Source organism: Crinia signifera, chromosome 5 (genome assembly GCF_055691185.1).
Source record: "Crinia signifera chromosome 5, ASM5569118v1, whole genome shotgun sequence".
NCBI classification, from domain to species: domain Eukaryota; kingdom Metazoa; phylum Chordata; class Amphibia; order Anura; family Myobatrachidae; genus Crinia; species Crinia signifera.
Window position 1 is genome coordinate 236,166,672 of NC_139221.1, and position 15,554 is coordinate 236,182,225.

General features: G+C 42.2%; 1 protein-coding gene across 1 annotated transcript in view; it reads right to left on the reverse strand.

Moving 5' to 3' along the window:
- Positions 1-304: 304 nt before the first annotated feature.
- The window catches only part of ANO10 (anoctamin 10), a 244,512-nt gene continuing 229,262 nt past the window's right edge, over positions 305-15,554 (reverse strand). Inside the window, exon 13 of the mRNA XM_083188677.1 lies at positions 305-3,847. Coding sequence (XP_083044803.1) covers positions 3,797-3,847 — 51 coding nt within the window. The 3' untranslated portion in view covers positions 305-3,796. The remainder of the gene's footprint in view (positions 3,848-15,554) is intronic.

A 15,554-nucleotide genomic window follows, 5' to 3' on the forward strand; every position in this document is an offset into this window, starting at 1 on the left:
TCTCTGTCTGGGCGGTGGCTAACCACTCGCAGTCATCGGCAAATGTGCAAATGAGCGATCAGCTCTGAATCAGGCCCTTGAACACTTGATTTGTGGAACGTCCAATACAAAATACATGGCCTGGTGGGCAATTAGTTGCCTGGACACTCCTGTTGGTTTAAATTGGTGTGTGTGATACAGTATTTGGATGTGTTTTGGGACAGAGAGGCAAATAATATAACAATCAAAAATGTGATGTATAATAAAAGTCCAGCAAAGTTTGTGGAGTTCTGTAAATGATTAAGTCCTTTGAAAGAGAGCACAATTGACCAGAGAGAATTGTTTATTTTTTATGAAATGACATCAGCAAACACAGAGATATAGAACACACAATGCCTGTCTGATCATGTACACCTCCTCATTTGCCGACAGTCTGCGTGAAGCAATATTCAGCATCATTAGTTCTTGTTGCAATGTAGAAAGATACAGGGAGCACTGTAAGAGGGAACTGGAGGAGATACACTGTGGACTTATTATCCATGACAAGGTGATAGAAAAATAACAATGACAATGGATTTCTGTTCTTTCTTCCAAGAAATTATACATACAGCTATGCTTAATAGTGGACATTATTAGAGTGATTGATCCAGGGATTTGACATATCTCATTATCACAATGATTTAGATTTTTTAGATTTACCATCTAAAAAAGGATGTATAAAACCTTCTAAAAAGGACAGGTGACCAATGAACTTTTAGCTTACATTTTATAGAAAGTACTAAACGATAGCTACTGTAGACGTTGATTGGTTGTAACAGGCAATTTCTCCACTTTCTAAGGTTTGATACATCCTTTCCTAAATTAACAACTGTCTTACAGATCTGAACTTTTCTATTCCTTACTATTGTGTAACTGCTATTTCATCAGTCTTCCTGCGGCTGGGAATCTACCTGGTAGCAGCTTCAGTTCTCAGGTATGTTTTTTCTACTACATAGTATTTGCTTCCTTTCACTTTAACTTCTAAGAAAAACATGCATTAATAACCTTTACTATAGGATGATAGGGATGTAACGAACCAAATCCAGTCACAGGTTTCCTGTACATTTAGATTCTCTCTTTCATTTGGAGTAAATCCAGCTAGTAAGTACACATTTTCAACCTGGCAATAACATGTTTAGCTACAGGCAGGGAAATCTGCATTGCGCAGACAGATTTAGAGCTGGGAGGAGAGCGTACTAGGTCAACTCTAAATCGAGGTGTAAAAATAAACCTGCCCGGGGTTTGTGTGCTACAAGCTAAAGCACACAGTGTTTTTCCTGGATGCAAAAAGAAATTTACATTTGCATTACATATTGCACCCAGTTGGAAATATTCACCTCAGCTGCATTTGTAGTTAAATGTGAGGTGCAGTTAAATGTGAGGTTCTGAGTGGGCAGTTATGCTTTTCAAAACCTTCTGCGCATTGGTATCAGGCTGCAGAGGTTCACTGGGCCAGCCAACCCTACCCCTCACATAATGACTTCATGATGTCAGAGAACGTGCAGCAGGCACAGGAAGGGCACTGGGCACATCATGAGGAGAAATTCTGGATCACAGGTTTTCAAACTCGGCCCTCAGGACCCCACACAGTGCATGTTTTGAAGGTCTACTCACAGAATCACAAGTGAAGTAATTAGCTCCACCTGTTTGAGAAGCCCTGTTCTAGATTAAGGAAGTGATGTGTCCCTCAAATTGTGAAGAGATACTAGATATATGAACTTCTGGGAATGCTGCAGATCTGTTTGGATATGGATCCAAATTGACCAACGCCTTTTAATGCTTGGGAGTCTTTGTCAAGGTCCTTATTGGTGGTATTCCTGGGCTAAGAGGGGAGTCCTCTATTACCTTGAATCTAGATTTGTATTCTCTCTATATTTCCACCATTTACAGCTGAGTGGTAAACATTTTATAAATATTTTTTTGTGTTATAATATCATACCTCCCACTGAAAAGGGGTTGTAACATTAATCAAAGGGGACATCAGGGCCGCCATCAGGGGGGTGCTATGGGGACAACTGTTCCAGGCCCGGCCCCTCTCACAGATAGGGCCCAGGCTTCTATCCCGCATGGCCGCCAGCACACCCCTTTAAAAATAACTGCGTACGGCTGCTAGTCCCTCCTCAACAGCAGGGGTCGGCAGCAAACCGACTCCGATCTTTATTAGTGACAGCTGCCTGCTGTCAATCAAACAGGCAGTGCAGTGGGCAGCAGGAGCTCCCACAGACCTTTGGAGGCAGTTGCCATGAAGGAGGACGAGGAGCCGACGGTGCCACCATTCCGAAGAGCAGTGTGTGGCCACCCGTACATCTGTCTGCGAGTGCAGATAAAGAATTATACTCACAGCAGGGAGGGGGAGAAGAGGTGGGGGCCTGGCTCTCTGACTTTGTAATACATTGCATGAGACTTGTGATATTTTGTGTGTGTGTGTGTGTGTGGGCATGTATGTGTGTGATTGAGTACCTTAAAATACAAAAAACAAACCACGCCCTGTTTTTCATTGTTTCCTGTTAGAGTGTTATTACATCTGGCCGAAAGAAGAGAGCAACTAATAACTAAAGGACTTTCATTTTTGGACATTTTCTTCCTATTCTTACATGCAACCATTGCTCGGTACATATACTAAATACAGCCGATTAAAAAAAAACAGTAAAAACACAACACAGACCCCCTCATAGGAACAACTAATAATGTTAATAACATGATTTCTAGATTTCATAGAATGGTAAAACCACCGGAGAAACGGGGATTGTCAAAAAGTCCTTCAACATCATGACAGTCACTTTGGAGATGCCCTTTGTCTTTGTAAACAATATAATGATTTTTTTTATTATTTTGCCTTACAATTGCCATAAATATGATCTAATAAGAACAAAATATGAACCTGTATTTCAGAATTTGATATACAAAAAATACTAATTGGTACTTTGTAACATTATTTGTATTTATTACTTTTTTATCAATGTGGATTATCTAAAGTCCCTTGTAAAGCATAATTGTATCAGTAAAACAATATTAATGCTTAGAACTTATTGCACTTCCGTAATTGTTAAATCATTTCTACAGTATTTCATAGTTTCATTTATCTCAGTGGTTATGAAGGGTAAACCATGGGAGAGCTGGTGTAGTGCATATCCTTTTGTAAAAATAAATCAATTGTAATTAAAGACGTACATATAAACCTGCTTGGTATACACACATGTAAACATTCCTGGCTCAGCTATAAGCACAGGCAGACTATAAGCATTGCACCTCTGCACCCAGGCTTTGGATGAACTGTAGCACAAACAACACTCTACCAGCCAGCGGAACTGCAGAATATTGTTGATTGAGGCACGTTGTACAGTACACACAAAGCAAAATGCACAGAAACAACATGCAGGCACCAGTTAATGCAGATACAATTTAACCCTTTGAGTGCCAACATTGCTGTCAGCGATATGCAAAAATGTCAGCTAAAAATTCCAGGGTCGTTGTGGAGGAATATGAATCACTTAAGTTAATGCCGACAAATGATCTGAAATCAACTGATTGAAGTTTAGTCAAATCTTGAGCCTGACAAAAAAAAAACAGTCACCGTGAGCGGGCATTTTTAGCGGATATTTTCAACATCTGTCACAGCAACGTTGCCACTCAAAGGGTTAATAAAAGCAATACAGAAAATAAAGAAAAACACTTCTAAACCTGAGAAGCCAAGCAGTGCTTTGGTGTAGGAAACATATTACTGCAAGATTTAAAAAATATATATATTTTAATCCTCCACCAAGAAAGATGCATTTCTTCAAGAGTCTATGTCGTCTTCAGCCAGTGATTCAAAAGACAGCTTCATTTGCTGGGGAAAAAATAAAAAAAATAATTAAAATTGGAATATTATAATATAACATACAAACCACATAATGGTAAAAGCAAGCACAAATGGATATGGTTTGGAGCTTACAGCCTACAAGAATGTCAATGGAATGGATTTTATTTACAATAAAAGTGAAAATTATGAAAGTTATATTCATTAAACTTGTATCGGTCCAGTTTTTACTGTAGTCAAAAACTTTCTTTAATGCTTTATAGGTGCCTAGAATTAGCTGTTATCCTGTAAAGTGTTGGGATCTTTAATGTCTGAGATCAGAGCAATGGGTCTAGACCACACTGGTGTCAAACTCATGGCCCTCCAGCTGTTGTGGAACTACATGTCCCAGGATGCACTGCCACAGTTTTAGCAATCCATTAAATAAAATCTGTGGCAGGGCATGCAGGGAGAGTGTAGTTCCACAGTGGCAGGAGGGCCATGAGTTTGACACCATGGGTCTAGAGGATTAAGTTAACAGTGCTGAGTCGGATGGACCAGTGATATTGGACGCAAATGAGGGATTTATTTTCTTGTACATATACCTCTAATTTTCTCTGCACATGCTTCTACAGTCCATGTGCACAGGCCGCAGTTAGAATTCAGGAATGTGTTGAAAATATATTGGGTATTCCTGGGCAGTAACAGGTGGCTAGAGGATGCACAGAGATAGTCCATCTTATGGGCATGTTATGGGAGTGGCATGGAAATGTCACTGTAGTGGTTGCGAACTCAGACACACAATCATTCACATTGGAGGGCATATTTGTATAGAGAATCTGCACCTAATTTGGTGCTGGTGCAAGTTTTGATGGTGCAACCAATGGATGTATCTAAGGGTGCACAAAGCTATATTTTTACCGTCTTCCTATGCCATCTCAGTCCCTACATACGGCTGACTTGTAGTGGCATTTACATACAGGACCTTATTCAGGTTCACTCCTTCTGGAAAATTCCTTCTTAGCTGGACAAAACCATGTGCATTGCAGGTGGGGTAGATGTTACTTGTGCAGAGAGAGTTTTGGGTGGTGTTTTACTTCAGAGTGAGATCTATATTGCAGTGTAAAAAATAAAGCAGTCATTATTTTCCCTGCACAGAAACAAAATAAATCACCCAAATCTAATTCTCTCTGCACATGTAACATCTGCCCCCCTGCAGTGCACATGGTTTTGTCCATCTAAGGAGGAATTTGAAAAGAAAGAGTGAACCAGAATAAGGCCCACAGTCACAGGCAAAAAGATACGGACACAAATGCCGCTGCTTGTGACTCGGGAGTGGTTCCATAGTGCTTCCTTTCAGTGAAAATGTTATTGAATGTTACCAGAAGAAATACAACCCATATGTTTAACCCCTTCCTGACAGAGCCAGTTTTTGCCTTCCTGACAGAGCCCTTTTTTTCAAATCTGACATGTATCACTTAAGTGGGGATAACTTTTTTTTGCTTTTACTTATCCCAGTGATTTTGAGATTGTTTTTTCGTGACACATTGTACTTCAAATTAGTGGTAAATTTGGGTCGATACAGTCTGTGTTTTTTTGTGAAAAATACCAAAATGTCGTAAAAAAATGGAAAATTTAGCAATTTGCAAAATTTTAAATTTTCTGCTTGTGAGACAAATAATCATACCACTCAAAATAGTTAATAACTAACATAGACCATATGTCTACTTTATGTTTCCATCATTATTTCAACTTCCTTTTAATTTTTTTGGACACTAGGAGGCTTACAATATGAATAGCAAATTCTCAAATTTTCAAGAAAATTTCAAACACTGATTTTTTTTTAGGGACCAGTTCAGTTCTGATGTGACTTTGAGGGACTTGTATGTAAGACACCCCCATAAATGATGCCATTTCAAAAACTGCACCCCTCACAGTATTCAAAACAGCATTTTGGAAGTTTGTTAACCCTTTAGGTGTTTCACAGGAATTAAAACAAAGTGTAGGTGAAATTTCAAAAACAATTTTTTTTGCAGATTTGCAATTTTAATACATTTTTCTAAGGAACACAGTACATTTTACTAGAGAAATGTGACTAAAAATTGATTCCCCCAATTCTTTTGTTTTCATAAATATCCTATATGTGGCCCTAGTGTGCTCGTTGACCAAACCACAGGCTTCATAATAGAAGGAGCACCTACTTGATTTTGGAGCCTCCTTTTTATGAGATTATTTTTTAGGCACCATGTAGGTTTCTAGGCACCATAAGATGCTAAGATTTAGGAACCCCCCCACAAGTGACCCCATTTTGCAAACTACACCCCTCAGGGAATTCATCTAGGGGTATAGTGTACATTTCAAACCCCCAGGGGTTTCACCAATTGTGGTACAACTGGGCAGTGAAAATGAAAAATTCAATTTTTTACACAAAAATGCAGTTCTGGCTCAAAATTTTTCATTTTCAGAAGGTATGAAGGAGAAAAAGAACCCCAAAATCTGTGCCCCAATTTCTCCCGAGTACGGCAATGCCTCACATGTGACCAAAAAATACCATTTGGGTGCATGGCAGGACTCAGAAAGGAAGGAGTGATTTTTGGATTTTGCAGCTCAGATTCTGGTGGAATGTTGGTGGGTGCTATGTCGCATTAGCAAGACCCCCCAAGCACCAATACAGTGGAACCCCCCACAAGTGACCCCATTTTGCAAACTACACCCCTCAGGGAATTCATCTAGGGGTATAGTGTACATTTCAAACCCCCAGGGGTTTCACCAATTTTGATACAACTGGGCAGTGAAACTGAAAAATTACATTTTTTTACACAAAAATGCAGTTCTGGCTCAAAATTTTTCATTTTCAGAAGGTATGAAGGAGAAAAAGCACCCCAAAATCTGTGCCCCAATTTCTCCCGAGTACAGCAATGCCTCATGTGTGACCAAAAAGTGGCAGGACTCAGAAGGGAAGGAGTGATATTTGGATTTTGCAGCACAAATTCTGGTGGAATGTTGGTGGGTGCTATGTCGCATTAGCAAGACCCCCAAAGCACCAATACAGTGGAACCCCCCCACAAGTGACCCCATTTTGCAAACTATACCCCTCAGGGAATTCATCTAGGGGTATAGTGTACATTTCAAACCCCCAGGGGTTTCACCAATTTTGATACAACTGGGCAGTGAAAATGAAAAATTAAATTTTTTTACACAAAAATGCAGTTCTGGCTCAAAATTTTTCATTTTCATAAGGTATGAAGGAGAAAAAGCACCCCAAAATCTGTGCCCCAATTTCTCCCGAGTACGGCAATGCCTCACATGTGACCAAAAAATACCAGTTGGGTGCATGGCAGGACTCAGAAGGGAAGGAGTGATTTTTGGATTTTGCGGCTCAGATTCTGGTGGAATGAATGGTGGGTGCTATGTGGCATTAGCAAGACCCCCGAAGCACGGTGAAATTATGAACCTAATAATCCATAGATGTGTGGTATATTTTAAAACACTCCTTTATACATAGGCCGGGTTTGTCGGGGCAAGTGTCACACTGGAAAATAGTTTGCTTTCTTATTCCCTTTTTATAGCAAACTTTGCACCTTTTTTGTGTCCTGCCCTTTTTTCCAGTGGAGGGGATTTCATCAGGAAAATGCTGCCCTGGTACAATACGGGGGCCAGTACTAGAAGTACTGGGGCCCTCTGCCTGCTGGTTCCCAAATATTAGGCCCTTTATGACTTCCTCTTGAAAGTGCATAAATGTCCCCCTCTGGCCGGTAGAACGGAATAGCACGTAAGCGTTATACAGTGCCATCTGGATGATATACACGGCCAGCTTCTTGTACCAGATTTTTGTTTTCCGCAGGGCACTGTACGGCTTCAGTACCTGATCTGAAAGATCCACTCCGCCCATGTACCTATTGTAATCCAGGATACAATTAGGTTTTGAGGTGTGGGTACTGGTACCTCGTACAGGGACGGAGGTGGTACTGTCTCCGTGAATTGTTGTCAGTATAAGGACATCCCTCTTGTCCTTATATTTGACCAACAACATATTTTCGGTGCATATTCCCCTGCTTTCACCCCTTCTCATTACTTGGGCAATGTGCGTTTTTGGGAGGCCTCTTTGGTTCTTGCGCACAGTACCGCAAGCTGCTGTACCTCTTGAACCAAGGGCCTTAAACAGGGGGATGCTAGTGTAAAAGTTATCCACATAGAGGTGATAACCTTTATCCAGGAAGGGGTGCACTAAATCCCAGACAATTTTTCCACTAACACCTACGAGGGAGGGGGGGCATTCTGGCGGTTCAATTCTTGAATCCTTCCCTTCATATATCCTAAACCTGTGAGTGTACCCTGAGGTGCTTTCACACAGCTTATACATTTTTATGCCATACCTTGCCCTCTTACTGGGAAGGTACTGGCGGAATTTAACCCTTCCTTTAAAATGTATAAGGGACTCGTCTATGCAAATGAATTTATCTTGGATGTACATCTCTTCAAATTTGGCACTGAAATGATCAATGACCGGCCTGACTTTGAATAGCCGGTCAAAGGTGGGATCATCTCTGGGTGGGCACTGTGCATTATCGTTGTAATGCAAAAATTTAAGGATCGTCTCAAATCGAGCCCGGGTCATGGCCATACGGTAAAATGGGGTGCTGTACAGAACATCTGTACTCCAATATTGCCTAATTTCTGGCTTTTTTACTATGCCCATATGAAACACCAGACCCCAAAACGTCATCATCTCTACTGCATCTACAGGGGTCCACCTAGCAAATGATGACGTGGGGTTTTGAGCAATAAACTGCTGGGCATATAAATTAGTTTGGTCCACCATTAAATTTATAAAATCATCAGAGAAAAATTATTTGAAAAAGTCAATTTCTCTGAGACCTGTGGAATCAAATTGGATTCCTGGCATGGCCAAAAACTCAGGAACCTGGGGCTCAAAATTGTCTGGTGGTGGGGTCCATACGAGATCAATTATTGGGGGGGGTCTCAGCTGCTCTACAGGGGCGTCTTTGAGGGGGTCCCTCATCACCAGAGGAGGAAGAAGAGCTTAAGACGAATCCTTCAAATTCCCCGCTTGCCTCACTGGCTGTGTCAGAGTCAGAGGCAAGCATGGCATATGCCTCCTCCGCTGAATACATTCTTCTGGATGACTGGGATGACATTTGGGATGACATTTGGGATGACATTTGGGATGCCATTTTTATTTTTGTGTTACTGGTAGTGAAATGTTTCAACACGTGTATAGTGTAGGGGGGGGGTACAAACTTTATTTCAACCCGGGGGGTATGTAGTGTGTAGTGTGTATGTAGTGCAGAAAAAAAAAATACTTTATACAGGAATTTGATCCCAATAAAAAAAAAAAAAAATTGAAGGGGTTAAAAAAAAAAAAAATTGAAGGGGTTAAAAAAAAAAAAAAAAAAGGTCCTGCGCCAAAAATTGAGCACAGATGTTGGTCAGTAACGTCCGTCACTGAACAGCGCTCAAAGGCAACAGGAATTTGATAAAAAAAAAAAAAAAAAAAAATAGATCAACCCTGTGCCGAAAAAGCTGATCAGTGATGTACGTCACTGATCAGAGCACAGTGGCCACAGGACACCCACAAAATCACAGTGTGTGTAAAAAAAAAATTAAAAAAACACCCCACAGCACCCTCAAAAAAAAAAAAAAAGGTGATCAGTGATGCGACACTGATTACCAGTGAGGGGCAGCAGGTGCACAACCTTTGGTGCAACTGACAGGTATATATAAAAAAAAAAACCTCTGCACCCCCAAAAAGTTGCTGATCACCTCGGATATAGTGATCAGCACAAAAGGCGGGGGCAGCAGACACAAAATATAGCACTCTCTATCACTCTCTGTCACTATCTCTCTCTATCTCTCTATCTCTCACTATCTATCACTCTATGACACTGCAGCAGCAGCACTGACAGTTATATATATGAAAAATAACCCCTGCACCCCCAAAAAGTTGCTGGGGGTGCACAAAAGGGGGGCAGCAGACACAAAATATAGCAGTCTCTATCACTCTCTGTCACTATCTCTCTCTATCTCTCTATCTCTCACTATCTATCACTCTATGACACTGCAGCAGCAGCACTGACAGGTATATATATATAAAAAAAAAACCTGCGCCCCCAAAAAGTTGCTGATCAGTTAATTTATACTGATCAGCACAAAAGGGGGGGCAGCAGTCAGTTATATAAAAAATATATAGCACAATCTGTCACTATCTCTCTATCTCTCTCTATCTCTCTATCTATAACTCTATCACACTGCAGCAGCACAAAATATGGCACTCTCTGTCACTAGCCCTCTCTATCTCTCTCTATCTCTCTCTCTCTATCTCTCTATCTATAACTCGATGACACTGCAGCAGCACAACACAGCACAGGAAGTCACAAGAAGTAGCAAGATCCAGGCAGTGATCAGGTAAGTATTTGCCAAGGTTCAGGTCAGTATATCGCGGCAGCTAGGCACGGTGACCGCACTGCACGCAATTCCAGACCGGAATGGCGTCTGCAGTGCAGTCACCGTTAGTTTAAACCCCCCTCCATGGCTGTGATTGGTCCGTCGGTCCGACGAACCAATCACGGCCTTTGGGGGCGGGCGGGGTGAGGTGGGGTGACACCAGTGTCACCCTTACACCCCGCGGTGATTGGTGCTGTACTTTACAGCACCAATCACCTCCGATCCCTGTGTCACCGGTGAACGTTATTCGCCGGTGACACAGAAAACGCTGTGAATGGCTGTTCACACTGAACAGCCAATCACAGCGATCGCCGACGGGGGGGCGGCATCGCAGCCCCCCCTGGGCATGCAGGGACATGTCTGCTGTCAGGGACAGCAGACATGTTTAAACTGTCACCGCGTCTATAGACGCGGTGACAGTTTAAATCCATGACGTACATTTACGCCATGTGTCGGGAAGTACTTCCCGACCATGACGTAAATGTACGTCAAATGTCGGGAAGGGGTTAATATGATATGAAACCAGAGGTAACTGGTACATTTTCCTTAATGTCAACTAAAATGTAAACAAAAGTTTTCCAATTAACACTTTTTTTATATACCATTTATGACCAATACATTTTATGGTCATAAAATGTAAAATTTTCCCATGTGAGCAGCACATAAAATATATTAATAAAATGTATCTAAAAAAAGAAAACTTTACTTGAATAAACAGAATATTTTAGGTATCATGGCAGCGATGATTAAGCCATGTGTACCCCAGGATTGTTATTCCTGACATCCTGGGAAAGTTTGAGGATTCCCTTGAGCCACATGAAACATACTGTATTCAAGTCGCTAAGAAGCAAGCAAATTGGATAATGCTCCCAACAATGGACCCTAGAGTGTAATCAACCACCAGAGTCCAGGAATAGGACACAAGCAATTCTATATGAAACTATTTCTAGAGGCTGGAAAAGTGTAAAGAGATTATCAGAACCGGATATATTTGAGGTTTCTTGTACTAAATACATCAATATTTGTGTCAGTGATCCTACGGAGGAGTATATTAGGAAACATTCCAGTCTCAAGGTTTGGTAATAACAAACATCTTAAAATGGGACTGCCTCCAACAATATACCCAGTGGATGCTACAGTCTAAACAAATATTCAGCAAACTATTAAGAACTACTGTGTATAAAAAAAAAAATAATGAAAATAAAAAAACCTGGAAGAAGGAACATGGGGTGAAATGTAATAGGCAGAGAGATTGCAAAAGTGAGAGATTTGGTAAGACATCTCCAGTTTTTTTTAAAGCGGCAATCATTTACACTACAAAACCAGTTTGATTTTGAAGTGTAAATGATTGCTTCTTTAAAAAAAAAAAAAACATTGGACATGTCTTACCAAATCTCTCACTTTATGAATCTCTTACCCTATTACATTTCAACCATGATATAAATTACATGAAACATCGTCGTCATCATCATCATCATCATTTCCCTAATGAGGGTCAAAGTTCTTTGCATCTGAGGGTTCCACTCAGCAAGACCTATTTAGAAACATTGGGAGAATGGAGAGGAATCCCCCAGTGTTCTAACTAGTAAGTACAGATTGAAGTAAATGCACGTGGGGTGTTGAAAATAATGCTAGAGTTATATTCCATTCTTCAAACAAACCACATCTCCACAATACAGCCAAGGAATGCAGGGTTTGATTTTTCCCCACGTGAAGTCACAATTTTGTAGTAAACTGATAAACTGTATTGTCATGACCAGCGGGTGCATCTATTGTTATTTGGTAAAAAGTTTCACAACTGCATCTACAGGATAGCATGGGGCTTCATATACTACATTATTACAGTACAGTGGGCGGCGTGGGGCTGAATGGGTGGGCGGTGCAGGGGGGCATGATGGCATCCGCTATAAAATGGATGGATTATTGTATTTTAAATTGGGTAAAGGGCTATGATGACAAGATTCAGCACAAATCATGTAATCAACCGCTCAAGCTTGAGTAAGTGGGTGATAGCAGGTAGATATGGGCAGCTTAACGGTACTTGAATACTCTTAAAAGGGCTTGTGTTCACCACCGAGGTTCCCAAGATGTTCCTGGAAAGTAGGTGTCTGCTTTAAATTTACATTTTTGTATTGGTTACATTTATAAATTTGGCATAATATCCCTTTAATACACAAAATATTTATTTTATTTTGCCTGTAACAAGAGGTGTCTAAGGTGACACAAAGTTTTGCATAGCTAAAGTCATGAACACTTTATTCACGAAAATAGGTCCTGTATTGTTAATGATTAACTAGCAAACTATGGATTTGTAATAGTCAGCATGGACAAGTTACTCATTTCCCATAGGTAAATTATCTCAGGTAATCACCACACTGAAGGGCACTCAAGACCCAACTCTGCATATGATTTGTAGCATAAAGTGTATACATCACATATAAATGTCTTTGCATTAAATATTGCAAAACTAAACAACTTCATATACAGTATATTATACAAATGGAGCAGCTCTCATCCGAGCTGCTCCTAGCAACAGAATCGCCAGCCGCCACAAGGGGGCGCGCGCACACGAAACACTTGTGGGACCCATTCCAACGGAGCCCTCCGCCACACTCTGCAGCCCCCCCCCCCAAATCCCTGTCTGTCTTCATGAAGCGATCCCTGCCGGCATGTCTACGGGGATGTGCATGCGTGTAAGATGCTCCCACGTCCCCATCAGATGGAGCGCCTCTACGCCAGCCTGTGCCAGCTAAGGGAATCTGGCGCTCCATCTGTAGTTTAAAAAAAATGAATAAAAAAAATTACATATGCATAAAGACTGAGACAATAATATAGAAATGAATATACTACAAAGCTTACCACACACCTTCAGTACAGGCTCAGGTTAAGCAAAATGAGATCAAAACTACAAAAAGCAGCGCTGGCAGGGCCAGTGCAAGGTTTCATGGCACCCTAGGCAAAATATTCTGCTGACAGCCCCCCCCCCCCCCCCCAACTAAACCAGAAGTGAAAAACATCAGTTTTTATACATACAAATATATATTAATACATAAATACCCCCTTACACCATCTCCCCCTCACACATATGTGCTCCTGTCCGAACCACCTCACTCTGTCTCGCATATACCACAGTCACCTCCCTATGAATTACACACGTATGCCCAGCCCTACACCAAACAACCACACTCACACAACCATACCCCAGACATGCACCCTCCCTCACACACCCATACCTCAGCTCTGAACCAAGTACCCTTTCTCACACACCCATACCTGCACCCAGCACCCTCCCTCACACACACAAGCATACCCCAACCCTGAACCAAGAACCTTCACTCACACACCCATACCCAGCCCTGCACCCTCCCTCCCTCACACACCTATACCCCACCCCTAAACCAAGGACCTTCTCCATTCCTACACCCTCACTCACACCCCCATACCCCAGCCCTGAGCCAAGCACCCTCCCTCACACAACCCTACACCAGCCTTACACCCAGCACCCTTCCTCACACATCCATACCCTAGACCTGCACCCAACACCCTCAATAACACACCCAAACCCCAGCCCTGCTGCACCCCCTCCCCTCACACAGACACACCTTACTGTAGTCACCTGTTTTCTCTTTAGTTCTGGACTGGGACTGTAGCAGCAGTGTGGTGGCTGGTGGAGTCTGCCTGGGCCGAGATGAGTAGGAGGCGGAGCTGGAGGCGTGTGCTACAAGGGGGCAGGCTACAGGCTGATGTCTCAGTGCAGAAGAGCACTGAGCAGAAGCAGCAGCAGCAGCTATGAGGCACTGTGAGTGGTTGGAGGAAGCCTGGAGGCTGGCCCGGCCAGCACCTGGAGGAAAGGCTTTTGCTGGTGAGAATAGACACTCCCGTGGAATGACAGCCAGGCTCATCTGTTGGTTTTAACTTCCTGCACGGTACTATAAGCTGGTGCACCGATCTTATCCCTCTCCTCGCCCTGTGTGTCGGCTGCTGTGCCCGACCCCTAACCATCATGCAAATGATGATGCAAAAGCCTGCAGGGAGTGTATCCGATGGGGGTTGCAGGCATGACTGCATGGTGTCACCCATTAAATGGTGACACCCAGAGCGGTCTCCGCACATCCCGCACTTGCTAGGGAGCAGTGGAGGGTCACTGCTGCAGCTGACTGCCAGTGGTGACCCAAGCAGGGGGGAAGGGGGCGCTCTCTCCTCCTCCTTTTGTGTGCCTCCTGCAGCGCTCCTAAACTGAAATGACCTGGGCTAGGGTAAATAGCATCCAGCCCTCACTGAGTTCAGCGCTATGGAAATAATAAAACAGAATAATTTGCAGCTTGCGGTGCCGCCCTCTAGTGGCCGGCGCCCTAGGCAATTGTCTAAAGCTGCCTAGTGGTGGCGCCGGCCCTAAGCGCTGGGAATTAATGATGGGTGAATCAATGCATTTAAAAAATACAAATTTAATAAAAAGTACAAATCGAATAAAGAACAATCACAATAAAAAGACATGCATAAAACACTGGTATAAATATGAAAGGTGGAGGATTAATCATCCAGATCTCACGTGGTTAAGATTGTCCACAGCCAGGGTTGTTGTGACCTGCAATATCCACACACTCTTTAGTCCCAATTTGTAGAGGAAATCCCAGGGAAACACAGCAATTGAAGGTCTTGTAAATTGGCTGAGGGAGTGGCTGGTGTTGGAGCCTACCTTCTAGCTCACCGTATTTTGTATCCACATTTGGAGATGCGTGGCTGAGAAGTTTCCAATAAAGTGGGGACCTTGTGGTCAGGTAAATGGGTAGAAGATTATTCAAAGAACACCCTGGATCCAGAAAAGTGAAGCAGCACCACCAACGCGTTTCACTGGACTAACGCCAGCTTTATCAAGGTGTCCTTGATATCTGGATGATTAATCCTCCACCTTTCATATTTATACCAGTGTTTTATGCATGTCATTTTATTGTGATTGTTCTTTATTCGATTTGTACTTTTTATTAAATTTGTATTTTTTAAATGCATTGATTCACCCATCATTAATTCCCAGCTCTGCTTTCTGTAGTTTTGATCTCATTTTTGTGTTTCTTTGGGGACCGACCCACCTCATCCAAGCAGCTGCTTTAAGGAGGCATAACATACCAAGCGCTCTCAGGTCAGAGGCATTTTGTCCCTGACCCTTGTATTCTCAGGTTAAGCAAAACCCTATTACAGAATCATCTGGTGCATTTGTATTGCTGGAATTATAACCTCATTGTTCACAAACTACTATAAGTAAGTCAGCTGAAGTCATTTCTAGAATGGTGTAGTA